A 27,970-nucleotide genomic window follows, 5' to 3' on the forward strand; every position below is an offset into this window, starting at 1 on the left:
CAACCTCGGGGTTTGGAATTGGGACACCTAGAGACAGGGTCAGTTAGTGTAGGTACCCAATTTGTTAGGGTCATGGAAAGACCAGCCATGCTTCAGCTGATCTGCAGAGAGAGGGAGAGATGGAAAAGCAGGTATGCTGAGGAAGCAGAAATGGGAGATCTCCTGTGTTGAGAGAGACCAACAGAGGCCAGGAGACAGAGATCAAGTGACAGAAAGATGGAAGGACAAAGACACAGTAAGAAAAAAGACAGGAGACAGAGAGAGAGGCATAGATTGAGAGAATGACAAAGGGATCAGGAGACGCATCTTGGGTCCCCACATGGCCCCCGACCCCAGGACACGCGGCCCCTCTGCCCAGATCTGGAAGCTGGCCCTGCCATCACAGGTAAATCACCATTTTCTCGTGGCCTGCTGGAAGGGACTCTGTCCCACTGGGCACAATCCCTGGGTGAGTCAGTGACCAGACAGCGCTTGACATGGGAGAGCAGCAGCTAGGACTACTGCTTTGTGTCTGTTCCGGTCATTTATTTTTATCCTTTTTGGGGGAGGGGGCATTCAGTGCTACTTTTCCCCCAAAGGGTTGGGAATTAAGCATGTGAGTCAGTATAATAAAACTTGCTAAGCATGTCTCTTTGTTCAGACAATGATGTATATTTTTTCCCTATCTCCAGTCATCAAGTCAAGGCTGCTGTGGGAGTGACACTTAAGTGACTGGGTTTTTATTTTTGTCCCCAAGGTACAAAAAGTACTGCTCGCTTTCTTACTGTGCACAAGGTGGGTGATGTGTCCAAGGCATGACGTGTTCTGAAGCTTCAGGGAGCTGGGAACGAAAGGTTGATCCGTAGAGGTCGGCCATGGTCATTTCTGTAAAAACCCCACAACGGCATGCTTTGAGACGATTCTGCCCACCAGCCTATAGCACATAGTAGTTACTCAACAAACAGTTGAAAGAATGGACATGGGACATACAAATGGGAGCTCGTGGCTATAATCAGGCCCCAGTAGCAGAAGTGGGAGAAAGCAAAGCAGGAAGCCAAGGCCCTAGGCTTCAGGGGTCTCCCCCATTTCCAGGTAGGCCCTGGTGGCCCCTTTCCTGCCACGCGGCGGGTTGTGATGCCACCTGATTGGCTGGTTGTGATGCCACCTGATTGGGACTGGGGAGTGTCCTGGACACTGGGAGAGAGCATGCTCACTTCTGTTCTAGCTAACATCAGAGAACAAAGGGAGACTCCAGGTTCAAGGGCGGAAGCCACAGGGAGTCTGAGAGAGGGATCAGGGCTGCCCTTTTCTCATTACAATGAACACGCCAGGCTGTGCTCTAAGGTCGTCATAGCTCTCAAGGCCCTCCATTGCTTTCAGCGTTCCTGCCGTAATTCTGTGGGTGGGGGGAGAGAGGGGGTAATGTGCCCACCCCAGGCTGAGCCCACCCCAGCAGCACAGAGTGCTCACAGAGTCTGGGAAGACTGTCCCACAGGTCACCACCCAGGGCCAAGGGGCCTGCAATGTCAGAGCTGCAGCTGCCAGTGGTGGGCTGGGCTGCAACCTCCCCGGCTGCTGTCCTCTGGAAAGGGTTGAGGCTGCCCCGCTGGCCCCACTGATGTGAAGGCAGGAGTGACCAAGGGCTGAGCTCTCCCTTTTCATGTGTCCTTTAGTCTCTGCGTTTCACCAAAGGCCTGTGAGGCCATTTTCCTGAGTTTCTGGGTCCGGGATTTCCTTCAATTGTCCTCTCGGCTTCAGGAGTCCTGGGAGGCACTCTTCCCTTAAGGATTTTGTAGTTTTCACGCGATTGTCTCAGGCAATGACTGTTGCCCTGGGAAGTTCAAAGCTGTCCTGATTATCGACATTTTTGAAAGTCACTGACTTTTAATTCTGCTTGAAATTTGGGAGAAGACTTTATATTTTCCATCATGTTTAGGAATTTCACCAGGATGTATCTTAGAAGCCGGTTGGTTTCCCATTTTAACAGGTACAAGATGACCCATCTTAGTTCACTATAGAGCCATTCATTCTTTTATTTAACGAATATTAAGGGCTTACTGTTTTAAGGTCTGAAGTGACAGCTGTGAAGAAAACAGACAAAACTCTCTGCCCTGGTGTGTGTGTGTGTGTGTGTGTGTGTGTGTGTGTGTGTGTGAGAGAGAGAGAGAGAGAGAGAGAGAGAGAATAAGCAAGTTTTGATTATTCATTCTGTTCTACTTGATTTATTAAAAAACGTCAAGGATTTCCACCCCCCATATTATATCTTCACACTTGATCCTGAAATCTGGCATTTTCCCTAGCTTTTCTTTCATCTCTCCATTAATTTGCCACCTAGGTTCCCCTAGTCTTCTGTTTAATAATCCAATCTCCTGTAATGCTATTAATCACAGCTCCCAGTGACAAGCTAATGTGACAGGGCAGCCGGTTCCCCTGCACTTGCCCTTGTCTGATCGCCGAAAGAACAGGGAATAGCTGTTTCCTAAAATCTCTCATTTCACCTGCGAGACCTTTGCAGAGAATAAGATTATCGACACAATTTCACTGCTTTCTGCTTTTACTTCTGTGCTCAGAGCTTTCTCACTGGGATCAGATTAATTTTCTTCCTCTTATGTGCAAACTTCTTGGCAATTCATGTTTCAATCCAGTAAGAACAAATAAATTTTTTTTAAATCACTAAACCTTGCGGTATATATGTGTTCAAAACGGAGGAAAGAGAAGAAAGAGGGAAGGAGGGGGGAGGGGCGAGAGGAGCATTTGAACCAGGCCGTACATGCGGCTCCCCTTCTACGGGGTGCACGCCCCACAGTGTGCAGAGGTGGACAACGTGACGGGGGCCTGTGGTCAGCGTGGATCTGGGTCCCGTGTGCCTCACACTCTGAGCATCTCATCATGAGGAGTGTGACTCTGATGTGGAAAGACGTGTGTTTTTCATACGAGATCCATAAGGCAAACCAACTACTTCATCTGGTGCTCAACCAAAGAAACAGCCATCTGTTCCCAGTTGGAAAGGAAAATTGGCTGAACTGGAATTTTGATAGGTCGTACTGTATGGTAGAGAAATGGATGGGTAATTTAGGGATTTTCATGAGTAACCCTGACTATATGGAATAAAGTCTTACATGGAGATTTTAGAATCTAATCCTCAGGTAAAATGTGCCCCCATATGCCAACTACAGTGTCTGGGATGCCACAGCCCCTTCTTGTTGACTAAAGTGGGCAGATATCTCTCCCCAGAACTTCCAGTTTATAGGCTCCCTGACTACTTATGTCTTGGTACAAACAGATAAAATGAGCCAGTGAGATTCCTCCTCTCTGGAATCTGAAATTGGCAACAGCCCCAAAATGAGGCAATTAGCCATGGGAGCTGAGGTTTGAAAGTCACATGCTGTCATTTCTGCAGTGTCCTCCTGGTCACACAGCTCAGCCGTATTCAATGTTAGAGGGCCATCATGGGCACAATTCATTCACTTCACATGTATTGGCACCTATGACGTGTCAGGCACTGTTCTAGGCACCAAAGCTATAGAGACGAACAAGATCCCCGTCCCCACAGCACGTGGCCAGAGGGGAGGCTAGCAAGCAATAAATAAATACATGAGCAAGATGGCCAGAGAACGGCAGAAAGCCCTAAGTTCTGGAGCAAAGCCATGAACTCTTCTCACAAGTAACTATTTTCTTTTTGAGAAACAGCTCTGGGCTTGGCAGTGGGTTCCGTTCTTTGTAAGTTTAAGTACGGAGGAAGTGGGGGTGAAGCAGTTAAGTCACTGAAGGGGTAGACTACGAAGGATACATGTCATCAATTCACTTTGGCTTCCCCACACCATGGAAGCGTCGTCCTATATTTGGAGAATTCTCTACCTCATGCACTTGCTTCTCCCCAGGGTGGAAGCCAGAGACTTTTCCAGTCTTGCCTGCAGACGGAGCAGAGTGTTACATGACACCACTAGTCGGCGGCACCTGCAGGAGGCGGAGGACACTGATGAGGTGCCCCGGAGTCCTCTCCCGCGAGGATGACAGCACACCCAGGGGTGGTGCCCACGTGCAGGAGCCTCCCCAGGCAAGGGCGGTGCGTGTGCTGGGGCTTCTCCAAGGACTGACCCCTGCAGAGGGCCTCCAACCCGGGGTCTCTGCTTTCCCGGAGACGTCATGAGGCCCTCACATCTCAGATCAGACCAGCGAGGGCTCTCGCTGGTACTTGAAGGGAGAAGGGCAATGATCCAATAAACAAGCTAATTCCTGGTAGAGGCCAGTGCTGGGAAGAAGGTAACACACGGTGATGGAACGGGCATCTCCAAAGGACGCGTAGTGTGACATTGGTTCTGACTGAATGTGGCAAACCATCCAACGTAATTGTGTATCATCCTTCATGTAGTGTCTACACATTTGTAACAGTAGGAGAAAAACCTACAAGGTGATGTGAGAGAGTGACAGGCAGGGGTCAAGGAAGCCTGTCTGAGGAGGTGACATGTGAGCTGAGACCTGACAGACGAGAAGGAACCAGCCACACAAAGATCTGGGTAAGGAGACTTCTAGGCAGAGGAAACAGAAAATAAAAAGGATGAAGCAGGGATGTTGAGGGCCAGGTGGAAAGTTGGTGTGTTTGGAGTTTAGTGCAAGTGGGAAAGAGGAACGTGATGAGATTGGAAAGTAGGTAAGGGGCCAGTTCATGCCAGGCCTGCAGCCAAGGCCGGGCGTTTGCCTTTTATTCTCAGGTGGTGGGAAGCCGTTAGAGAGACCGACGTGCTACCTGTGGTAGCCGCCTGCAGAATGGCCCCACTGACCCGAGTGTGGTCCTTCCCACACAGAACACGCCTGCTCTGTAGGGTGCTGCAGAAATGACAGGGTGTGACTTTCAAGACTGGGTCATAAAAGACATTGTGACTGTGCCTGGCTCTCTTGAATTGCTCCCTCTGGGGACGCTCAAGCAGCCCCAGGGAGAGGCCTGCTGGTGAGGCTGCCGACAGCCTCATGATGAGACGTCTTGGAAGTGGGTCTTCCAGCCCCGGTCAAGCCTTCAAATGACTTCAACTTGAACCAACATCTTGACTACAAGTTCACGAAGGACCCTGAGCCAGAACCACCTAGCTGAGCAGCTCTGAATTCTTGACCCCTAAGAGCATGAGATTATGTTTGTTGCTCTAAGCCACTGAGTTTGGGGGTAATTTGCTACCTCTATCCATTGTTCACAGCTGGTGTCTGTTTTGCTTGGCGGGGCCCATGCTTTAGTATTTTGACTATCAGTAGGAATAATGACACAGAGAGGAGTCACGAAGGAGACCAAATGGTGGCGGCAGAGAGAGACGCTGCACCCTGGGCGGGCTGAGTCACTCGTGCCATTTGGACGAGGACAGAGCAAAGATCTACAGCCCAGCTCGTCTCTGGTCATGGCTCTTCCTGCATCCGGGTTGTTCTGGGTTCGCAGGGTGATATGGGTGAGTGCTCTTTCTTGTTGGAGGATTGGGTTGCTGTCCAGATATGGGCACAGGGCACGGGCTGGCGACAGGACCTGCCTTCACTCTGTTGCTCCATGAACTTATGGCCACATCCTCACCCCACATCAGACTTCCTTTCCAGCCAGGCACGACAGGGCTGTGTGAAGGGAATCCACTTCCTCTCTTCCCATCAGGACGGGTCATATGGAGCCATACGCCTCCTTTTTGGTTCTGGCTGTGCCTGAGAGTTTGTTTGGGTTGATTTCAAGGACATTTTAATGGGATTTAGGGACAGGAGGTGCTGGAATTTCAGATCACTCTAATCATTTCTTGAAAATCAGACACGCAGCATTTCCCCCCTTCTTGGCATTAATTTAAAAATATTACATAGAAAAAGATCCAACAATACAAACATATAAAAAGTGAACATCCCTTTCTCTTCCCACTCTAATTATTTGGATTATCTGCAGTTTTTCCTCTCGTGCAAATAGTACTGTGATGACTGTACTTGTTCACTTGGGCAGGTGTGTCCGAACAATAGGTTCCTAGCAGTTTAGCTGCACATTTTCCTTCCACTGGCCTTCGAGACTCTACCAGCGCGTAATGCCTACAGCATACAGGACCGTCCCTTTCCTTTTGCCAACACTAGATATTACCGACTTTTAAATGCGCATTTCTCTGCTCCCTAGTGAGTATAAGTGTCATCTTTCAACTAGTGGCCATTTGAATTTCTTCTCCTGTGAATTGCCTGTTCTGGTCCTTTGACCATTTACATATTGGAATATAAAGCTTTATCCTTTGGCAGGTAGGGACTCTTTATATGTTTGGCGTTGTTATGCATGTTGCACCTATTGTCTGTCATTGGTCTTTTATCCTTCAGCCCTATAGAAGTTTAGAAGTTTTATGAGGTCAGATATGTCTTTTTTTTTTTTTTTTTTTTTTTGGTTTACGGCTTCTAGATTTTGTGTCTTGCTTAGTTAAGTTTTCCCACTCCAAGAATATAAAAAAGATTATATCATATTTTCTTCCAGTACCTTAATAATTCTTTTTGGTAGTGAGTGTCAAATTGTCCTCCAGAAGGGCTGTACCAATTTACATCCCATCAGCAGTGCATCTGAGCCCTACGTCCCCACGCCCTCACCAGCCCTGAGCATCTGCAATCTTCTCGGATCTTTGCAAACGGTGAACCATATGTATTTCGTTTTAATTAGCATTTCTTTAATTATAAAGGAGATCCAGAATCTTCATATGAGTATCAGTTATTTATATTTCTTTCTCCGTGAACTGCCTGATGCTATTTTGGGCCTGGTTTTGCTGTGGGCCGTTGGTCTTTGTCTTATTGATACAGTGCTCATTGTTCATGAAGAAATTGAGCCCTGTGTCCCACCCCGAATGATAAACGAGTGCCCCTGGTTTGTCCTCATCTCTCCGCTGTCTGCTAGTCTGTCTGTTGCGGGCTGCTTGGTGCAGTGGGTGGAGGAGGAGCAAGCCCTCACCACACCTCCCCAGTCACCTTGCCAGCTGCCGGGGCCTCGCCCGCTTGCTGTACCGTCTTCCCGGCACGCGGCTCACCCCTACGGCCAGCCCCTCCCTTTACAGGAGTCCTCTTCACAGCATTTATGGTTAGATTTTTCTCTTCAATTTAGTCTCCTCTATTTGCCTTTCACTTTTCAGCATCCTTTATTCCTCATAATTTCTGATTATGAGGATTTCCCTTTGTAGTTTCTAGCCCTTTGATGGATTATTCAAAACACAAATTTCTTTGGTCATGTTTAGAGGGTTGGGTTGGAACGGGTGGTTGGAGCAAGTGCTCAAGCTGCTATCTTGATTCAATCTCTTCACCATTAGTTCTTACATAATCATGTAACTGATTCCTCTTATTGTTTCGTGTGGTTTTAAATTAGATTTTCTCCAAGTTTTCGGGCCTAGAATCATTTCATCTGCAAATAATAATCATTTTGCTAAAGACATTTTAATAAGCACGCACTGGTGACCTATACTCTCATCCACACAAACTAGATGACCAGGCAGACGTTTTTGAATTGGAAAAAAAAAACCAAAAAACTTCTAGACCAGAGGCAGCTAGTCAGCACATCCTGGGCTGGGTACCCACAACTGTTTCCATGAGGCGGTGGGAGAACACGAGGGGGCATCTTTACAAGCAACGGTCCCCTTTCCAGTCACTAGTGAAGTCTCAGGGGTAGCTTCTTCCGCAGTCACTTATTTATGTTAATATTGGTAATCCATAGATGTAATAATAATATTTAAAAAATAATACTAATATCATGGCTTGGTCAGAGGCATTTCTCAGTCTTCCCTGAGCCTGGCCTCCTGGGTCCTCCATGTTGGAAACTCTGGGTACCCGCTCATTCTTTCCTTGAGCTCTTTCTCAGTTTTTGTTCCATCCTTTCCCCTCTCCTTATTTGGTCCTTTCAAAGTCTCTAATTCTCTCCCACATCCTGTTCTCACCCATCCCGACTTGTTTCCATGCCTTTCCCAGTGTGGTCCTGACAAAAAGGATTCCAGGGTCAAACGAGTTTGAGAAACGCTGACCAGCTCTGGGAAGTGGGCTGGCACTTCCAAGCCTCTGAGAAGTCCTGCAGTGAGGACGTCTCGTCATGGAGTTTCAGCAGCCAGCACCCGGGCTGCAGGAGCACGGCCCTCGTGTCCTTAGCTCTGCACCGAGCCAGTGTGTTCCAGGCCTTGCCACGGGGCATGCTCACTTTCAGGATCCTGAGTGGGAAGTGGTTAGAAAGCACTGTTTACAGCGCCGAGAGGTATGTGATGGCGTAACACTGGAAGTTCCCCAGAGCGTGGCGAGGGAGATCTATCTTTAGAAAGAACCTGGAGCAAGAAGTGACACGTTCCACCAGCTCCCACTGCCACACCTGATCCAAGGAGGCAGAGTTGGCAACAGGCGCCCACGTGGCAGGCCAGCCACTCGGGTGGGGCAGAGACAGAGCTGCTGCGATTCCCAAGATGTCCCCAGAAAGCTCAGATTTTGCGAGCTGTTAAAGCCACTCTGGGCTCCAGGGGACTTAAGAGGAAGTTAGAGAGCTGCTGAGCCGCTCAAGGGCCTTGGTGGGAACCTTCTCTCCAGGGCACTGCCACTAACGTGGCTCAATTGCAATGACCCCCAGACTTTGTGTCCTTCCCATTCAAGTTTCAAATTCCTGGGAGAGAACATATGATTGGCCAAGTGGATCAAGATAGCATCGCAGGGGGTAGGGACTGTGCCAGCCTCACTTCTGGGAGGGAAGGGCCCAAGTAGCCTCCAGGTGGCATGGCTCTGCCTACAACCAGTAAAATGGGCCCCTGGAAGTGTGCAGGGTTTGATGGAGGAAAGGGAAGCTCCTGCAGAAACCGTTAAGGAAGATTCAGTACTTACAAGGCTAGGCTTCGAGTAGGTGAAGAATAAGCATCATTTGAGGTTGGCCTGAGGCTCATGAACCAGGAACCTGGAGCGTGGAGCAGCCCCGAGGCTGGCTGCTGGTACCCTGGCCCGACTGGTTAGCCTCTCCAGCTCCCTACAGAGGAGGGTGGGGGCTCAGACAGGAGCTCTCTGTGTGTTGAGAAAACTATGTTCAGTGATCTTTTCAGAGTATGGACTTTGTCTTTTCAACAAATCCTTTTCTTGTGTTTCTGAGGTCTAGCAATATTAAGTATTCATTTAATGGAGAGAATAACAGTGAAAATGATAGCTAACATTTAGGAAGTACTTACTAGGGGCAGGTACTACCTAACGAGGTTTGTCTCATCACCCCATTTTATAGATAAAGAAACTGAGGTGCACAGAGGCCACTGACTTGCCTCGGCTTCACAACCAGGAAGAGTGGGGGCAGATTTGAGCCTGGGTCTCTGGAACTCCAGAACCCATGCACTTGGCCCCTAAGCTGTACCGCCTCTCGGCCTGGATCCTTTTCCCAGGCCAACCATACACCCTTGTTTATGCCTGTTGTCCTCGAGCAATTATTAACAGGGCCTCCTTTCACTCTCAAAAGTGTCCCGGTTTGGATGATAAATTTTAAGAGAACCGGGCCTGGTGGAACGTAGATGATCATAGCAAGATGCTGGTGGGCAGAGTGGGGAAAAAGCAGCCTGCAGCTGGCCCTTGCGGGCCCAGAATTCTGGCTGCTAGTGCTCGTTCTCCTGGGCGAGTCTGGGATGTCATCGTCCCCGAATACTTGGGCACTCTGAAGGCAGCCCCCCAAGATTTCCATATTCCAAGACTCTGTGCTTCTATTTGGACAAAGAGCTCAGTTCTCTTCCTGCGCCCACCCTCCTGTGTACTTACCAGGGTCTTCTCCCTGTTTTCACGCATTAGCCTGGCTAGGAAACCAGCTGCTGGGGGCCCTGGTACTCCCAGGCAAGAGCAGCTGTGCCCTAAATGTTTGCCCCAGTGGTGAGCACCGGAGCAGGGCTTTCGAACCATCTTGTCCAAACTTGCAAGTAAGTCTTGGAAGCAGAGGCCTTGGGCTCTCCACTCAGATCGGCTGACCTGCAGAGGGGGCAGATGGAAAGGATACCATTTAGCTGGGCACTGGGGAGTCGGAATTGAATCAGACACAGTCTTTGCTTCAAATTGCTCATAAACTAGGGGGAAAGGCAGACTCTCTAACAAAATTAGTTCTACAGTTAATAAAGCTGTGGGAACGAAGTGCAACTCAAATACAAAAGAGGAAGTGAACAGAGAAGATTATCAATTATTGCCACAACAATGCTGCATAACCAATGAACCCATAATTCATGGCTTACTGCTATAAGCATTTATTTCTGGCTCATGTATCTGCAGCCCGACTAAGGCAGCCCTTCCAATTTCAGTTAGGCCTGGCTAGATTGCCTCCTGGGCATGGCTTTGGTCGAAGTTTGCCCTGTCTCTCATTCTTCTGGAACCAGTGGGCTACACAGTGGCAAAGCTGTGCTCATGGCAATGGCACAAGCCCAAGAGGGCAAGCTCTGCCATCAAGCACCAGTCAAAGCTTTGTTCCAGGTTTCGTCTCCAAACACCTCACTGGCCAAAGCAAGTCACAGAGCAGAGCCCCAGGGCAAAGGGGCCTGGAGACACACTGCTCCCAAAGTGGGAGGGCGGGGAAGGAAATACTTGCCAAACAATAATCCAAACCTCGCAGAAGGCTTCACAGAGGAGGTATTATTGGACGGAGACCTTGGATTTTTCCAAGTAGATGGGGAAGGGAACTGCTGTCAAAGGGATGAACCAGAGGAGGTGGGAATTTCTAGGGTAGTGGTGGGGGGCCTGGTCATAGAGCTAGAAGCCTGGCATGTCCTTTCTTTGAAAACAATACTCTCTGGTCACCTCACCCCATTTTCTTTATTTCCAAATTCTAAAACTTCCAATTATATGTCACCACATACAAGTTCAAGACTCAGTTTTCAAGGAGTCATTTTGGAAAGTGCAGTGCTTATCCCCACAACGGGGATTTATTCCAGTTTCACTGGCCATAAATCAGCCCAATTTTATAGCCCATCCCCCCCGCCCCCCATACACACACACACACACACTTCAGGGTTCCGGCCGCGGCAGCCCTGTGGCTGTGACCAACACAACCCTTCTTGAACAGACTCCTCGACGACAAAGTCAAGGGGGCCAAGAAATGAATCAAAATAAAGAACTCAGGAATGGAGGTCTGGGAAAGCCGTTCTCCAAGGGCTGGCAGGGGATCCACGCACACACAGAACTGGGGCCAAACAATGGTGGGAAGGATGCAAACAGTATAAAGCTTGACAATGTAAAAACAAGAACTCACAGCGCTGGGAGTGGGGCGGGAGGTAGGAAGTGGGTGAGCTCATTTCCTCCTCACCCTAAAGCGCAGGCTGTCAAGAGATGGCATCTACAGTCGAAACAGGTTTAAAGAATGAATCCAGCCTCTTGATATTTTTCTTGCCTTTTGGAGAAATAATTAAGAAGCACAATTATTTGCAGTTTGGTAATTTCTTAGGTACATTTAGGCTTCCTTTTTGTTCTGTTAAATTTAAGTACTTTTCCCAAAAGGAGTGTATATTGCTGAGGTTTTTTGTTGTAAAGATTTCCATCCACCTGTCCTTTTGTCTGAATACATAAATAGAGAGGTGTCTCCATCTCTTCCCAGACCACCTGAACATTTCGTTTTGTAGTCTTCAGCGTTACATGAATTTCTTATAATGAGCGCGCACTCCTATTACAAAAGAAAAGTCTTTTCTTGAAAACAATTACGTACATTTCTGGAAAAGAGAAGATCTTTCGCTGCTCGTGGCCCCCTCACTCGGCATTCTCCTGGGGTACAGTTCCCTGGGGTGGCTATGCCCACACCTCTGCTGCACGGAGGGCTGCACTGCTTCCCACTGCTGGTCCAGCGCGGGGTCTGAGCCCACACGCCACCCTGGGCCTGCTTCCTCATCTGGAAAGCCGAGAAGTCATCCTTGCCCTGCCTTACCCTCGGCGGGCGGTGAGGGACATGTTATGTGCAGTGTCTAATAGTCCACAATGGAGTGATCGCTAGAGAGACTTACTTACATTCTGTCCTCACAGGATGCAAAATTCGAACCAAGCCGGTGCAAGCCCAGTCTAACGGCTCCATTTGAGAGGGTCGAGTGGATCTACCTGGTTGTTCAGAGTCTTAACCGCCACTCTTATGGTCTCAGCTCCATCTAGTGTCCACATCAGGACACAGTCACATATTAACTGGCTTATTGCAAACTAATTTCCGTACTTGCAAACTATATAGCACTCAGTAGGCAAACAGGACCTAAATAAGATCAATTTAAAACATTCCTCCCTCTACTAAGACTTATTTCAAAGGGAGCATTATACAAATTTTGTACTTCTAAAGATGTGTGCCTCTTTTCTTTGAAAGGACAGCATATTCATGGAACAAATAATACTTCTCATAATTGACACTGAGGGAGCTGCCCCGCCCCTACCATGGCCGGGGATTTCTAGATGTGAGGAGAGAAATGACAGCCTTGAGGAAAGGTCTGGAGTGCCCCCTTGGTGGCAGGAAAGGGCTGGGTTAGTGGACAGTGCGGGCTTGTTTTTTTTCCCAGCAGGGCACCCAACAGGGAAAGGCCGAGGGTCAGAGCAGGAGGAGGCTGGGAAGGGTGTCACAGAGGCCACTGACCCACTAGGGCTGGGAAGGAAGGGCAGCAAGAAGAGGACAGCAGGCTGAGAGAAGAAGGGACAAGGGAGGGACAGAATTCTCAGTGGGGTCAAAGAACAGGGTGTGTGTGGACCAGAGTAGAAATGGTAGCTCAGGAAGTCAGGGTCAGAGATGGGATTTCTGAGTAAGGTTTCAGAGGAGTCACCTTTATGACGAGCCCTGCGTGTGGGTGAGGAGGTGGATCTCTGAGGGAAGCGTGAGGCTTCTGGCTATTGGCCAGGCCAGGCCTGTGAGCCCTGCTGGGACATGGGGCAGTGGGTCAGGGTGGGGGTAGGAATCGGAGCCCAAGTCCTCGGTGAGGTGGGGAGAGGACTAAAGGCCAGTATAAGACAGCGGAGCACGGGGAGAGGAGAGGTGTTAGATGAGGCAGGAGCAGGGGTCTGGAAGGGGCGCTGGCAGAGGGAGGCAGAACTCTGCGGCACTGCCAGGATGCCCTCTGTCCTTGGTACTCACAGCTTCAAAGGAACCGCGTGCCCTACTTCTTTCTGAGCTTCTCTCAGGAGCAGACTCAACAGCACGAGTATTAAGGACACATGACAAGCAGGTCAGTGCAGGACCTGCCAAGCCAAGGAGCGGAATTCCCTAACTGCAGGCTGAGCTGCACAGGAGGCGGCGAAAGAGAAAGGCTTTCCCCCAATTCATCTCATCCGAGGCTGAAGAAAAACACCAAATGCAGATACAAACTTATTGTGCTTTTAATTACGAAAGATGTAAAATGATGCATTATAAAACTTGGAAGCTACTTTATACAAATTCCAATCTTTAAATATTGTTTAACAAGGGACCTGGGAGTTAGGACACTGGCGGGAAGTCTGATTAGTTGCTGTGATGGTTCCATCACGAAGCAATGGAAACACGCTCAGAACCATCTGTGCATAAATCAGAAGAGCCGACGAGAGTCAGAATCGGAAATGTCTTGAAATATGCAAATGGACTGGAATACACAACAGTTCAGCTCAGGTAATATACAGTAGACTTAGGAGAAATGAAACAGGACAAAGGAGAACTTATGTTCATCTTGACACGATCAAGAAAATTTTCTCCTAACACCTTATGTTCTAAAAACCACAACCGTACAGAAAGAAAACAATGGAAAACACAGATAGGTTTTTAGTTCTATGCCGTTTAACTGCTAGTAAATGAGAGTAGTACAGCCAACAATTTCTTGTAACAAAACTAAATATTGACAAGTAGTTGATTCTGAAGTACGCAGCCACTTCAGATGCGGAGGACCACGCCCGCTGTGTTGCAAAGGCAGCAGTGAGTGCAGACTTACCCGCCGAAGGCCAGAGCGACACCTGTCCACGGTTGTCCGACACCATCTAAGCAAAGTGGGTTGTATAATGCCCAAAACCTTTTCACAGGAAAAGATCGGACTGATGGACCTAAGGACAAATTTAATTCAGTGCTAAACCTTATTGTCGTCATTATACTCCCCCAAACAAGTCACTTTTCCTGGGAGACTCCATGTCCACGAGTCACATGGAGAAAGCCCCAGGGGCAGCACCTATTTTCATGTAGGTCTCGGGGTCTCCAGCTGTAAGGCGGGGATGCTTCGCAGACAAAGAAAGACCCCCCGGGTAAGGCACTGCACAGAGTGGATTATGCTGGGACGTCCACTTTGAACAAAAACCTCTTATAACTTCAGCACCACTCCCTGTCCAAAAGGCCGGACCAGAGGTCGAGGGCCTTGGACTCAGGAAAGGCAGCAAGGAGCGCGCTCCTTTCGGCACACTGGGTGCTGTGTACCGTTACAAGGAAAGACTTTTTACTTGAACAAAGACTCACCCTCTACCCCCGAGATCTCAAGTACAAAGGGATCTGAAAGTGTAACTGGGAATAAAGCTGGGAAGAGGAGGCCAACTGCCCCTTCCTGAGCCAGCGCTTGGCGAGGACTCTGGTTTGATTTCCTAATTCACCAGTGGGGACTGGGGGCTGAAGCGAAAGGGAACACTCAGGTTCCACAGAGAAAGATGGAGTCGTACACCATCAGGGCTGTTGGAAAGCTCGGAGGGCAGGCAGTCCCTCTGGAGATAGAAGAGGAATGGGAGGCGGTCTGGCGAGGTTAGCAGCCCCGGATCGTGACAGACTCCTCTTGCCATAAGGCACAGATGTGTCCGATTCAGACCCGCATAGTTCAGACTGCTTCTCTGGGCTGGGAGTAGCCTAGTGACCTTCAGGGACACTCCTGGTAGCTCCTGGAAGGGCAGCAGCTGTCCGGGCAAAGGTGCCGGTCTCTTTCACTTCTCCTTAAGTGTCCCTGTCCTCCCACTTTTTCCCCCATGCCCGCATTCCGCCCAGAACCCCCTACCCCAGGAGTGCTTGGCCTCGTCCGCCTGCCCCCTTCACGCCCACCCATCAGGTCTCTGGTCAGGGGCTGACCTAGCCTAAGTCAGAGGGGGCAGGCAGTGGTAGAAATCTGGTAATACTAGTTTATGCTACAGTATTAATGACTAATGATGGTTTCAAGAATTAGGCCTTCATTTTACTACAGAATTTCTTCAACTTCAAAGAACGAATCTCTATTTTGAAACAATTTAGAGCAAAACACGGATCTGAGAGGGAAGATCTTTGGGGGTGGGGCCTGCCAGGACCCCTGAGCCCCTAACACTCGGGAGGCTTTGGCTTGCTCAGCCTTTCTGGAAGCTCTCAGAAGACAGTTTGCACCTACCTGCTCTGTAGCAAAACCTCGAGGAGAACGGGTGCCCAGTCCAATGATGGATTTGGTCACCTAGTGTTAAAAGCATATTAAAGTGCATGCTTGACTTAACCACAGGCACAAGTATTAGAAAAGCTAAAGCTCTGAGAAGATTTGGCAAGGAATAGGGACAGTTAAAGATTAGACTGCCTTACAGCAGGCAGAATCATCCATGCATCCATTCACTCACTCGTGCATGCATTCAACACGCAATTACACAGCACCTGCGCAGTGCCAGGCACTTGTTGGTACGGGGGGGTTCATTGATGAATAAGGCACAGTCCCTGCCCTCAAGGAGCTTGCGGTTCAGTGGAGTTACATTAACACTCCTGTTCACAGAGCTTTGCTCTGCTGCTGCTCAGCTGCTGGCTGAGTCTGATTCAACCCTCTAGCCGTTCCCTCCAGCCGGTGTGGAGAGAGGGAGGCCTGTACGGGTTTGGAGCTTGTCCGGAACTTGTCCAAAGGACGTCGTGTGTCTGCAAGATACCCACAGGCCGCCCTCTCACTTCTGCAGCCACCAAGAAGAAGCCCTGTTCTTTCTTCAGTCTTGTCCTTTACCAAGGGCCTTTTTTTTTTCAGTGACTGAATAAAACAGTCTTCCTTTTCCTCCTGTCCATAGGAAAAGGTGAACTGAAGCAGCAGAAAAGAGATTACAAATGGGAAGAAAACCAATGAGCATTCAGCTTGCTTAACTCGAGTCTGTTCTTGGACTCCTGGTGAAATCCTTCTTCATATGAGAATTAAGGCACCCGAGGGAGCCGTGGCTCCCGCTCCGCCCTGGGCACCCTACCAGCAGCTGGCCAGCACCCCCATGACAGCTGGTCAGAGAAGGCACCTGGCACTGCTGCTCGATGCTGCGCTAACTCCCAAGGCTGCGGCCCCTCCGAACCTCCCACTCCAGCCAGCGCCTTCTTCAGTGTTGACAGCAGTGGTTCTGAGAACGACCCAGTGCTGCTGGGGCCTCCGTTGCATGGTATTTTCTGCTTTTTCTCACTGACCGACTAGAGGGTCAATACAAAGAGGCGAGGGTCATAGTGATGACCAATTCACTGGAAGCTCCGAAGCAGCCTGCCTGCAGCAACATAAGCTGTGCCACAAGCCCGAGAGGCAGTGCATAGCGCTGTGGTCTAGAATAAGCCCCAGTGTCTGAGATGGGACCTCATGAAAGCGAGGAGCCGTGGAACTGGTTCCTTCCATGTCATTAGTCCGAGATAACTAAAGCCCAGGGGTGTTGCTGGCTCCATTCTAGTCCGTTCTATTCTGGCTGTTTCAGATATAAATTTTCCCATTCCATTTCATTCTGTTCAGAGCCGGTCCGCTCGAAATGTCTCTTCCACGGAGGGGTCGAGGAGGCCCATGCTGGAGTCGCTCAGCATGCTGAGTCCGTCCAGGCTCAGGGGTTCAATCTGCAGCTCTTCTTCCACTGGAAATGGAGTGTCCATGCTCAGGCTGGCCTCGGGCATGCCCGCCAGTGCACTGCTGAGGTCTCTGAACAGGCTGGAATTCGAGTCTTCTGGAAGAAACAGTGAGAGGGAACAACAGTGCAGATTAGGAGGGGCGAGGGCCCCAGGCCACAAAGAGGATACAACCGATGACATCCCCAAAATGCTGTCCCTGTCATCTCCCCAACCAGGACAGTGATCACCGTGTCCCAGCCACTCCCAGGCCTACACTTTTGCTCTAAAATCTATGTTCTTTCCAGTCAGTTCCACAACTTCCGATTTTTGGAGGCTTTCTCCCTTTGAACAGTTGTCAATCACTTAAAACTAAATATTTCAGAAATGGCTCATTGCCTCATGGTCTCTGGGGCTGGACACCTGCAACTCAAAAAGGTAAAGCTGAGCTGGGGGACTTTCATTTTTTTGTTTTATCTAATGTTATTGTTAAACTAGCTTACAATAGAATCTGTCTAAACAGCAAAATAAAGAGTGAAGAAGCTGAGGGGTGGGTGGCCCACACTTACCTGTCAGGATGGTGTTTGGGAAATTCCCACAGTTGGAATACAGGTTTGGTCTCAAATGAAATGGATCCTGCGGTTCTCGGAGACCTTGTTGCACCAGTGGCACCTGGAAACAACAAAGGTTACACTGTAAGGAACGCTCTCTGCTTCCAAGGAGCGAATGCAATGGGCTCCCAGAGCAAAATTAGACGTGCAAACTGTCTCCTAGTCCCATCTCTCTAGAATCCTAGAGTTCTTTGCTGTTGTAATAACTTATATAGAACATTCTTCTCGGAAGGCAGATGCAGGCATGGAATAGGAGCTCCACAGTGTAGGGGACTTGTCCCCATTCCACACTGCCCGGCCGCTCAGCCATCCCAGGAGACACCAAGAGCTGTGGCTTCTGCGCTGCTCTGGTCTCCGTCCTCCTCCTCCTCAGCCACACTGAGGCCTGTGAAAACTGCCATCTTGGGAACCCTGTCAAGGCTCCCCAAGGATGACCAAGTAACTGATGTAGCCAGTGGGCTCTTTTCCTCTTTGATATCCAAAAAAATGAGAGAGTGGAACCCTTTCCTTCACACTCAGAGGGACGAGCCTCAGCAAGCCCCTCTATGAGAAAGCCTCTATGAAGGCTGGTTGGAACTGGGGCCTATCTTAGGTGCTTTCCAGAAATTAATTTTCTAAACTATTTTTCTTAATCTCCCAAAAGTAGGAGTTTTCAGCATTTTTCAGGCAGACACTGACTCACCAAAACTAAAATGGCTTCTCCAGACAACAGGAAGGCAAGGACTATTGGTTCTTACCAGGAGGCTTTACCACAGCCTACTCAGGAAATATCTGTCTTTATTTATTTTACTGTTATTATTATTAAGACATGGAAAGTGCTCCTTCTGTCCTTTATTCTAGCCTAGGGCCCAACCCATACTTATTGAACATTATAAAACCTAGGGAATATTAAAAATGGTCAGTGTTAGGGAAAAACCAAAAAGCAAAAGGAAATGGCTGAATGCAAACATTTTAGGGAAGGACCGCTGGCCCCAGCAGGACCCAGCTCTCCTTGGAGGCCACACACGGTGCTGGGCACAGCAACCAGGCGGAGGCTACGCCCTCCCGGAGGCTCCGTCTCCTTGACGTGACAGATTAGTGGACTGTATGCTCCCTTCCAGTAAGAACCATTCTACAGCTCTACGACTAGAGTGTCATCACAAGTCTCCTATCACTTGTTCAAATAGTTCCTCTGCTGAGGCCTGACACTAAATAAGGCAGCCAGCGCCAGCATTTTAGGGCTAGGGGAGATTCCAGGTGCTCTGAGCCAGCAAGCACATCTGAAGTCAGAGAAGTGGAGTACCTAGTGTGTTTGGAGTGGGTTCCTCACTGCACAATAGTTCCTGCTCTGAGAAGAGGCGGGCCCAGGCGATCACTCACCTGTTGAGTAAAGGCGGGGCCTGGCCTCATGGACTGCTGGTCAAAGCTCATAGGTGGGAAGAAGTTGGTCAAAGATGAGCCCTTCGGGGAAGAAGGAGGCGACCATTTAGCTTGGAACTCAAGGCAAAGGAAGCATTCCCTCCCGACTGGTGTACCTGGTGGGACTCACCTGGGTGGTCAGGAGCTGGAAGTCCGACTGGGGCAGTGCTGAGGCTGCCTGTGCCTGCTGAGTGGGGAGCTCCTGGGCGTGTGGCTGCTGTAGGAGGGGCTGGGGCAGCTCCTGGGGGGTAGGATAAGGGGGTGGGGGGGACACTTGAGTTTGAGCTTCTGTGGGCAGGAAGGAAAGCGGGCTTCGATCAGAGGACATCATCTGTAAAACAAACAAAACCACTAATTAGCTTAGCTTCTGAGTTTCTAGCAGTAAGTCCTTTATGGTTAGGAAATGTCACAGTGAGGAAATAAGCCTGAGATCTTCTTCACCGTAGGATTCTGTGCAGTGCTCTGAGAAGCCTATTTCTGCTCCTTCAAAGTATATCTCAAACCTCACTTCCCCCCAAAGCATTTCCCATTCAATGACAATGTCTACTGTCTTGAAAAACAAAACAAACAAAACCCAAAAACCCCAGCCAATTTAACCAGTTTCCTCTCAGTTTTCTCAGTGACAACCATGCTGTTCCTTTTTTTTGTTGTTTTTTTAAATCAGTAACTTCTGGTTAAAAATGGAAGACTGAAAAAAGCATTCAGCTCTACTGTCTCTCAAAACTCTACTAAACATACTAAAATATTAAATAACAGTAAACATTAATAAACAACACTAAAACAGTAACAATAACATGATAATAAACAACATGAGGACAGATAATGGGAGAGAAGAAATGGCCACAAAATTTTGAAAATGAAAAGCAGATGGACAAGTAGTGACTGGCTTGGCAGAGCTGAGAAGGTCAAATGCTCAGAGGGAGTGGAGAAACCCAGAGCCAATCTGATTGACATCACAGAATCCGAGGCCTCCTGGAATTGGGGCAGCAGGCAGCAGGGGGTGAGGATGGAGCTGAATCCAGGAGGATGTTGTCAAAGTTTACGGAACAGTAGTTGGGCTTTGGAGCCCTGGCCTTCCAGGAGACTGGGGGGTTCTACTCCCAGCCCTCTCAGGTGAGGTGTTCTACTGAAAATATGAACTTGAGCCCGCCACCGTTCTTTCCCAACTTAGCTCTGAGGGAAAGAAATCATGAAAGAAGTCATTAAAGAAAATTTCCCGGAAATGAAGAACATGAGTTTCCAGATTGAAGAAATCTACCTAATATCCAGACTCATGTCAAGCCTCATTATCCTGAACTTTCAGAAAACTGGGGACAAAAAGAAGATCTTACAAGCCTCCTGGGGAAAAAAAGGAGATTTCATTCAAAGTATTAAGAATCAGAATGAAACTGTGTTTCTCAATAGCAGCTCTAGAAGCTAAAAGGCAATTAATAACTTCAAAATCTCAAGAGATAATTATTTCAAATTTAGTATGCTGTAGCCAGACAATTATTAATGAAATGGTGGGTAAAATAAAGACATATCTAAATCATGCCATGAACTCTTTCTTGTAAAGCTACTGAAGGATTTGTTTTTAGTTGTATTGAGAGGAGATCTACTCAATTCCGAAAGTTTCTACATACACAGAAAACCAGACTAACAAAAAAAGTAAGACATTTATTAACTCCTAGGAGGAAAAATAAACGTTCATTTTGTTATTCCATAATATACTACATTGGTAAATTCTGACTACATTATTATAACTGTGAAAACACTTAACACTGAGTACTGCTTTAATCAAAATGATAATAAACCACATTGTAAAGAATGAGGACGACGAGTAGGAAATGTGTGTATGTGTGTGGGAGGATTGGGGGAGTTGGAAGAGAACGAAAGCCCAATCTTCCATGGTTGGATGTCACTGATAATACCTAACACTAAACATCTACAACAGAATAAGCATGAAATAACATGGTTGTAACAAAGAGATTCGTTAAAGAGAAAGTAGCCATCTACAGGGAGTGAGAAATAAGGTTAGTGCGGGCGGGGAAACAACTGTAACTTCATAATACGTCCTTTAGAACCACTTGACTTTTGAAACTATGTGTATGAATAACATTGATTTTTAAAAAAAATCTAACTATTAAGCTGACAGAAAAAGCAAAAACATCTGAAAGAGGATGCTCTCTATCCCTACAGGCTCCTTAAAATGTATCTAGAAAGCCAGAGTAATAGTTTTTATATCCTATCAAATAATCTGACAAAATAAAGTTAAAGGCAATCCAATAACATGAAAAGAACCATTTTAAAAAAACAATTATGAAATACCCTCTCACCTCCTCCCAAAAGCCCACAGCTAGTAACTGGTGAAGAATGACTAATAACTGGGTCTGCTAATCCTTCCGTTGTGTTCTGTCCACTCCTCCTTGCTAAGTCATTACTCATTTATGGAGAAGTGGTGAGTAAATGATGTTATAATGTATCCAGGGAGTGACCAACAGGTTAAAAATATATTCGCTGATGATTTTGGTAAGGAGACCCACCCTAAGAGCTTAGAATAAAAACAAAGTCAACAAGTCAGAATCTGATGTTTCAATTCTTGCATTTCGGTAACAGGCTTGGGACTTCCTTCAGCCTTTCTCTAAATAGACGTCTTTGGGTTCTTTATCTATGATCCTTATTACACCTGGTATTTCATGAACCATAAAAGTGCTGTTTCTCAAATCTGTAGTTGTAGTCAGGGCGGAGGTCTAATATCAAAGCTTCAGGAAGGTACTAAATGTCTTTTTTGGCATCCCCCTGTGGTTTAAAATACTTATAGAGCCGGTTGGTTTTCCACACCAATTTTAAAACCCCTTAGCTAACGTAGACACATCTGGACTGCATTCTCTACACCTTACCTCTTCCCCAAACCCCAACTTTAAGAGTTACAGTAACTGCAAACTGTTCAATGTTCGCTTAGGAATAATCAACACAACTAGTCTGCTCTTAGAAAATCATTAATGAATTCTGAATTATTCACCCTTCTGCTCTCTCTGATTTCACATATAAGTGAGAACTGACTGCATCTGAGACCTCATGGACAATGCTTGGTGGAATGGAGCCAATCCAAAGTCACGCAGAGAAGGAAAGCAATTCCTCTATTTTTCAGTCTGTTTCATCGTAGTTTGTTTTTACCTGTGAGGAGGGATATGGGTTCAGTGGGCTAGTTGAAGAGAGCTGTCTGCTGAATCCTTGATGTGCTTCAGGGCCAGGAGAAAGTGTGAGGGGGCTGACGGGAGGCTGCCTGCGCCGAGAGGGGCCGCTCAGGTTTGTGGTGGAAAGAGACGGGTTGCTGAGGGAAAAGAGACGGAGTGAAGGGTGAAGAGCAGAGGCGTTGGGGGCAGACATCTGCTGGTGGCTGTTCAGGGAAGAGGAAAGCGCCGCCTTATCGAGCGTGGCCTGGATGGAGGGGTTGCTCCGGGAACTCTGGAGACCTGGAAGACAACAAATCCACAAGTTACTTGTCATAATTTCAGACCAAACCCTTTGTTTTCCAAAGATTAAAGAAAACTTAACTTCCTACGATCCCTATTTGATGAAGATTCTGTATGTGAAAGAGCTCTTAGGCAACTCTCCTACTGAAAATGTACGAAATGTCCGAACAGCAAGGAAAAGATGCCATCAAGAGAACGGATTTTCTTCAGAGGAAGGAGATTGCATAAAGACCTGCTGGGAGAGCAGGACCAGGTAAGCAGTGGGCAGCAGACACGAACGGGCAGTGTGCCCAGCTCCAAGCCAGGGAGAGAACCCAGGGCTGTACAACCAAGCCTGTTTAGAGCCCCCGAATCCTTCTGCCCCAGGCACACTGCCCAGACCCGCTGCTGACTTGGGAGACATCTTTCACTGAGAGGCGTCACTCTCGGGGCGTGCGCCTCAGTGGACCCTTCAAATACCCTGCGCACACCAGAGAGTCATGGGAAGGACACTCTCCACGTCTCCTGCCCCACAGTTCCTTTCTTTCTGTTTTTCTGGCTCCCGAGAAATTGTCCATCACAGTCTATTCTAATTCAGGGAAAAGGAATTTTTGCTGCTGGTTAGTTTTATTTTGGGGGGAGGGTAGTGAATTTTAACATGAGCAAGAGTCTTGGGGGAAAACATTTCCATGACACCGGCTGCTAGGGTACAAGCTCGAAGGGGCCAAAGACCCTCTCCCATGCCCTGTTGGATCCCTGGCACCTGGCACGGGGCCTGGCACGGAGTGGCTTTGCTCCGTGACTGAATGCTGCTGTTGCTATGTATCTCAACTGGCAAAACCCATGTTTCAAAGTTCGGCCCGAAATTCTCGGACCAGCAGTTGAGGTAAACAGAATTGTGTATTGTTTCATGTTGACAAAAATTTAGTGTTAATGATGGAAATGAAGAAATGACAAAATATTTTTAGCTGGCAAATAACTTTTAAAGGTAGGAAGGACATCTCTGATAAAACTCCAAGTAGTGTCTCACCACTTAACTCTCAATGTAAAGGTCAGACATTGGGCTGGCTCAAGTAAGAATTAGAACGAAAGATAAGAATTTTGATTTAAAACAAAGCCCACTCATTCAGAAAGAAAGCACAAACATCTGTAAAGAAACATGTGCAACTTCACGTACCATGCATTTTAAGTTCCATGTCTAGGAACTATAAAAACTTGACACTGGTTCTGACATGTTCTGGACAAAACAATGCTTGAGGAAAATAACAGCCAGTAATTAAACATGGCATTTTTAGCTGAAGCAAAGTGTCAGAGGCTGTACCAAAGAATGCCAGCTTCCCCAAGGCCCAAGGGAGAGTGTGACTTTACTTATGTGACTTAGATGTCTGTGTTCATACAGAATTGACTACGTCACCTAAGTAAACCAGCAGGGTAATAAAATGACCAAAAGAACCAAAAATAAAGGTGGTCAAAGAAATCAATTTTTCAAACCTAAAATTATGTCACACGATGGCAGCAGCACTGCTATCATTAGCGAACTTCCAGGGGCCACCCTGAAGGGGGCCACTCTCATTTGAGTGGTGAGTTCTATCTGCATGGACAAGTCTTGTTGAACCCAGAGTGGAGAACGGCAAGCACTTTCCACACCAAAAGCCCATCACCAAGGATCCCTTCCAAAGGAAATGTCCACACCACAATTCTTAGGACCGTTACTGCAGGGGTGACCCCGCCCTAGACGCTGACAAGAGCATCCGTCAGAATTTAAGCAAATGCAGTCACATAGGGTCTGAGCTGTAGACACTCAGACTCAGAGTAACACCCAACTCACATTCTGGGTAGCATTTGAATATAGCTACATGTCACATCTTTTAGCACTTCTGAAAATTTGAGCCAATAATTTTGAACTGTGGTAGCTTTCTATTTAATATACATATGTATTAAGTACAAGTATTGTTGTCACTGTATCCACTGTAAATTTTGTAACATTCAAAATATTGTCTTTTGAAATCCACTGGGAAATTGGAGGGATCTACAGGTATCTGTATTTATTAAATGTCAGAATGTATCATTATGAGACACTAACACTGTTCTGCCCACATAGACTAGAATGGACCCTTGTTTCTTAATCTCAAATCCTTTTCTCCAAGTCCCAGGGACACATGGGCAGGTGAAGACGATAAAGGAGGTTTAGCAGAGCTGCTGCAGAGCTCCTCACATCCAGCAGAAACAGAGCCACCAAAGCAAACTGTCACCAGGGTCAAGAGTTACGTTATAATCTGTAAATCAGATGCCACCAGGCGACAGAGCAGGGACACTTACCAGAAGAGCTTCTTATGCCCAGGTGAGTCATAGCAGCAGGAAGGTTGCCCATACTATTCCCCATGCTCATGCTACCAAAACCGTGGTCACCGGTGTCCAGGGAGGCTGGCAGGGGTGCTGAGTAGTGGAGGTTGGTCAGATCTGGCAATGAACCCCCAGTGTTCAGGGACCCCAGAAACGGCGAGAGGCCTATGTTTTGACCGTTGTGTGGAAAAGTACTGAAAAAGGAAAGATAAGTATTAACTTTCTAAGATCATTAGGCTTGGGGGAATAGGGCATATATGGTATTTTTCCTTGTTAAATAAACACAGTGGGTATCAAACAGCCCAGTCGTCATGTAGACTCTCTCTTCCTTATCCTGAGAACTTATATCCTTAGCTTAACCTTTCTGAAGTGCCATTTCCTTATTTGTTATCTTGGACTGAGGATGTCACCCATGCCACCTTTACAGGAATATCTTCCAAGACCAGATTAGATAACTGATCAAACGGACTTTAAAAATTATAATGCACTATAAAATGTGAGGCACTGCTCTGCATTTGTAGTTGTTTGCTAGGTTTCTAAATTACCTTTCCAACAAAAAAAAGTATCTCTGTATCAATCAGATACATTGTAAGATACAGTTTTTCATTCATAGTTTTCACACAATTTAAAGTGAGAGAGAGACATTACCATTCATTTATCAAAATCTGTTGGTTGGTCCCTCTGTGCCATGCACCGGGCTAAGTGTGGAGGTGGGATGCTGAACACGCAGCGTGTGGATCGTGGTCAGGCCCACCCTTAACACGTGCAGGCCTGCAGCCAGAGCACTAATGGAGGCCCGCATACCGTCTGTTTACATCTCTTAGTGTTACAAATCAAATGAACAAATCCTTAAATGAACTGTGTTCTATGTGTCCATCTTGGCAGATTATACCTCCATAACCTAACTCAGATCTGCCACCTCCTGGGAGTTCTGCGATGAAACACGTGGAGAGGCAGCCCCCATCCTCCGGCATGCCCCCTTCTCTTCCTACCCGAGCCCTGGCCTGCACTGCGGGGCACACACGTGGCCACCCAAGCCTGGCCACGCTCTGGCCATGCTCTGTGTCACCCCTGGTTGTCCCTGCTCTCAGGAGAAACGTTAGGACAGTCTCTGAGCCATGGACAGGAAGAACACTACTCACTTGCCACCTCCGACATCACAGGACCGAGGGCGCCCCGACAGGGACTGAACCTGGGGAGACAGAAAGCTGGGCTTACTCACTGGAAAGCAAGATCAAGTGTTTCAAGTGTCTTTGTAAGTGTCTGGGGCTCCTGTCAGTGCGAGCGAGAGCCGGCACATGGACACAGTATCTTCACATAGCAGCCACTTAAGTTTTGACTAGACTTTTCCAGGTGCAAAGGAGGCATACATTAATACATTTTCTCAATTTCATGTTTTATTAATTTATCTTCTAGATGAATATTTCCTTCAAACAGGCCAATGTTTTACACATAGAGCTTTTAAATAAATACACATTTTCCATTGGCCTGAAAGGAAAAGAAGAAAACAAAAAAATAAAACAAGGTGAAGAAAATAGAAATTATGTGAGACAAAAATAAATATTTCAACTAGAAAACAAGCTGGTGGGAGGGGGGCAGGAATTTTTATTTTGTTTATTGCAGAATCCTTGAACCTAGAATGCCTGGCAAAAGGTGCTCAATAAATATACTACATGATGAAAAGCATGAATGAACCTATTGGCTCACGTCTTCTCCCAGAAATGATTTCTGGAGAACTGTAAATCCTTAAGAATTAAGGGAGGTGAGCACCTCTTCCTGGAGAGAGCAGGCCCCAGGACTCAGGGATGAGAGGTGCCGCTGCCGCCTTTGCCAGAAGAGATACAGCTGTGCTCTGATAGAAGCCTCCAAAACCACTTGTGCCTCCCAGAGCCAAAAAGACAGTGCGGCTGCTTCTCCTATGTTTAAGGATGTGAATTTTAAATCATATCTTTTTTCCCCCAAAAGATGAAACATCAAATACATCTGCTTTTACAAAAGACCTTCCAAGCCCACCCTAATGCTAACGATGACCTTGGTGGACGTGGCAGAAGCAAATGGAACTGGACCAGAGGAAGCCTAAATGGGCGGGATAATTAAGCACGGAGACTACATAAGCAAGTGCAAGGGGCAGCACTAAGGGCTGGGATGATGAACTGTTTTCTTTCAAAGGAAACACCGCTTTCCTACGGGAAGAAGGGCCAAGGGCTGAGTCAGAGTCAAGTACGGTGGGACCACCCCCTCTTCCACAGTGAGAGCGTGGTGGCGGTCAGCTAGTACAACTGTAGATACAAATATTCAAAGACTCATAGAAATCATAAAACAGATGACTTGTTTACTGACTCCCTGAGGACGCAGGTCAAATGCCCTCGGTTGTAAAAAGGACTATCTGGTGAGCTAGCAAATCTGGATAGAAGCTGGTGACTGGTAGAAGGTGTTGGCTACAAAACAGAAAAGACAACCTATGACTTGTCACCAGGTGTCAGTACTTTTAGCAACATGGATGAGATCTGGGGGACTAGCGGGTTTTTCTGACTGAGTCAATTCACATGCAAGTTAGGAAGCCAAGCGATCACTGTACTAATTCATTCATCAACAGAGTGGGATAATTTTCATTTGAACCATCCTTCTCTAGTGTATCCTCCCTTCCTTTTTTCCCAATTCCTCTTGTTTTCTCCTCTGCAGGATTTTACAATGACTCCTGAAGTACACATATTCGGGGACAACAAACAAGCTGAGTGCTGCTCACCCACCTCCTTGGTCTCCCACAGCTGTTTTGGCAATGGCTTGGCAACAGTTAACAGATTCTCTTCTTTCAATGGCCCCGGGAAAGATACCACTAAAAGGGAGGAAAAAAGCACATTCATTGCATTAGATGGCAGCCATCCCACCTTTCGCCAAATTATATTTGTAAAAAAATCATTTATTTCACAGATATTTATTGACGGTTGACCAGGAAAGGTGTTTTCAGTATCACTGTGGAGTTACATAGATGGGTAAGTCATGGACTCAACCTTTAAGGAATTTATAATCTATCTAGTCGGGGAGAAGGGCGACGCGTAAATACCCATGACTGAAAGGAGAAACGAGTGGAGGCCCATGAGAGCTAAGGAAGTGCTGAGAAGGAAGGGCACTCCCAGAGAAGTGAAAAGAAGAATAAAGGCGACAGAGGGAAATGGTAGACTTCTACTGAGTAAAGCCACTCTTTTCAACTGGAGTGTAGTAGGGTAAGTAGAGGAGAGTGGCAGGAAATAGAGCTTGGAAGGTCAAGGACAGACCAGGGAGAGCCCTGCAAATTTGGAAAGAAGAGACTGAAAGAAGAGGGATGAGGAGAGATCCACAATAATCTGGGACAGATGGAATGAGGAAAGTCAGAAAGATAAAGGTGGAGTATTATATGGACGACATGGTGGCCGTGAAGCGGCTTGGTATTGGGCTGGGAGTTGGGGGGGATAAAGAGGGATCCAGAACCCAGAGGATTTGTGGCTGGGCAGCCGAAGCCACCCCTACTGACTCTTCAATGCTATAAA

General features: G+C 47.4%; 1 protein-coding gene across 2 annotated transcripts in view; it reads right to left on the minus strand.

Moving 5' to 3' along the window:
• Positions 1 to 13,244: 13,244 nt before the first annotated feature.
• Positions 13,245 to 27,970, minus strand: part of CRTC3 (CREB regulated transcription coactivator 3) — a 78,510-nt gene continuing 63,784 nt past the window's right edge. The window contains exons 8-15 of one of the 2 annotated variants that reach the window (XM_074318253.1): positions 27,194 to 27,279; positions 25,586 to 25,635; positions 24,420 to 24,637; positions 21,823 to 22,121; positions 18,797 to 18,997; positions 18,628 to 18,708; positions 17,227 to 17,329; positions 13,245 to 16,773 (exon numbers count right to left, since the gene is read on the minus strand). In XM_074318253.1, the coding sequence (XP_074174354.1) occupies positions 16,568 to 16,773; positions 17,227 to 17,329; positions 18,628 to 18,708; positions 18,797 to 18,997; positions 21,823 to 22,121; positions 24,420 to 24,637; positions 25,586 to 25,635; positions 27,194 to 27,279 (1,244 nt within the window). In that variant the 3' untranslated portion in view covers positions 13,245 to 16,567. Of the gene's footprint in view, positions 16,777 to 17,226; positions 17,330 to 18,627; positions 18,709 to 18,796; positions 18,998 to 21,822; positions 22,122 to 24,419; positions 24,638 to 25,585; positions 25,636 to 27,193; positions 27,280 to 27,970 lie in introns of both variants that reach the window. The other variant, XM_019716109.2, reaches the window with a different exon arrangement.

This window comes from Rhinolophus sinicus, linkage group LG13, assembly GCF_036562045.2.
Source record: "Rhinolophus sinicus isolate RSC01 linkage group LG13, ASM3656204v1, whole genome shotgun sequence".
Taxonomy (NCBI): domain Eukaryota; kingdom Metazoa; phylum Chordata; class Mammalia; order Chiroptera; family Rhinolophidae; genus Rhinolophus; species Rhinolophus sinicus.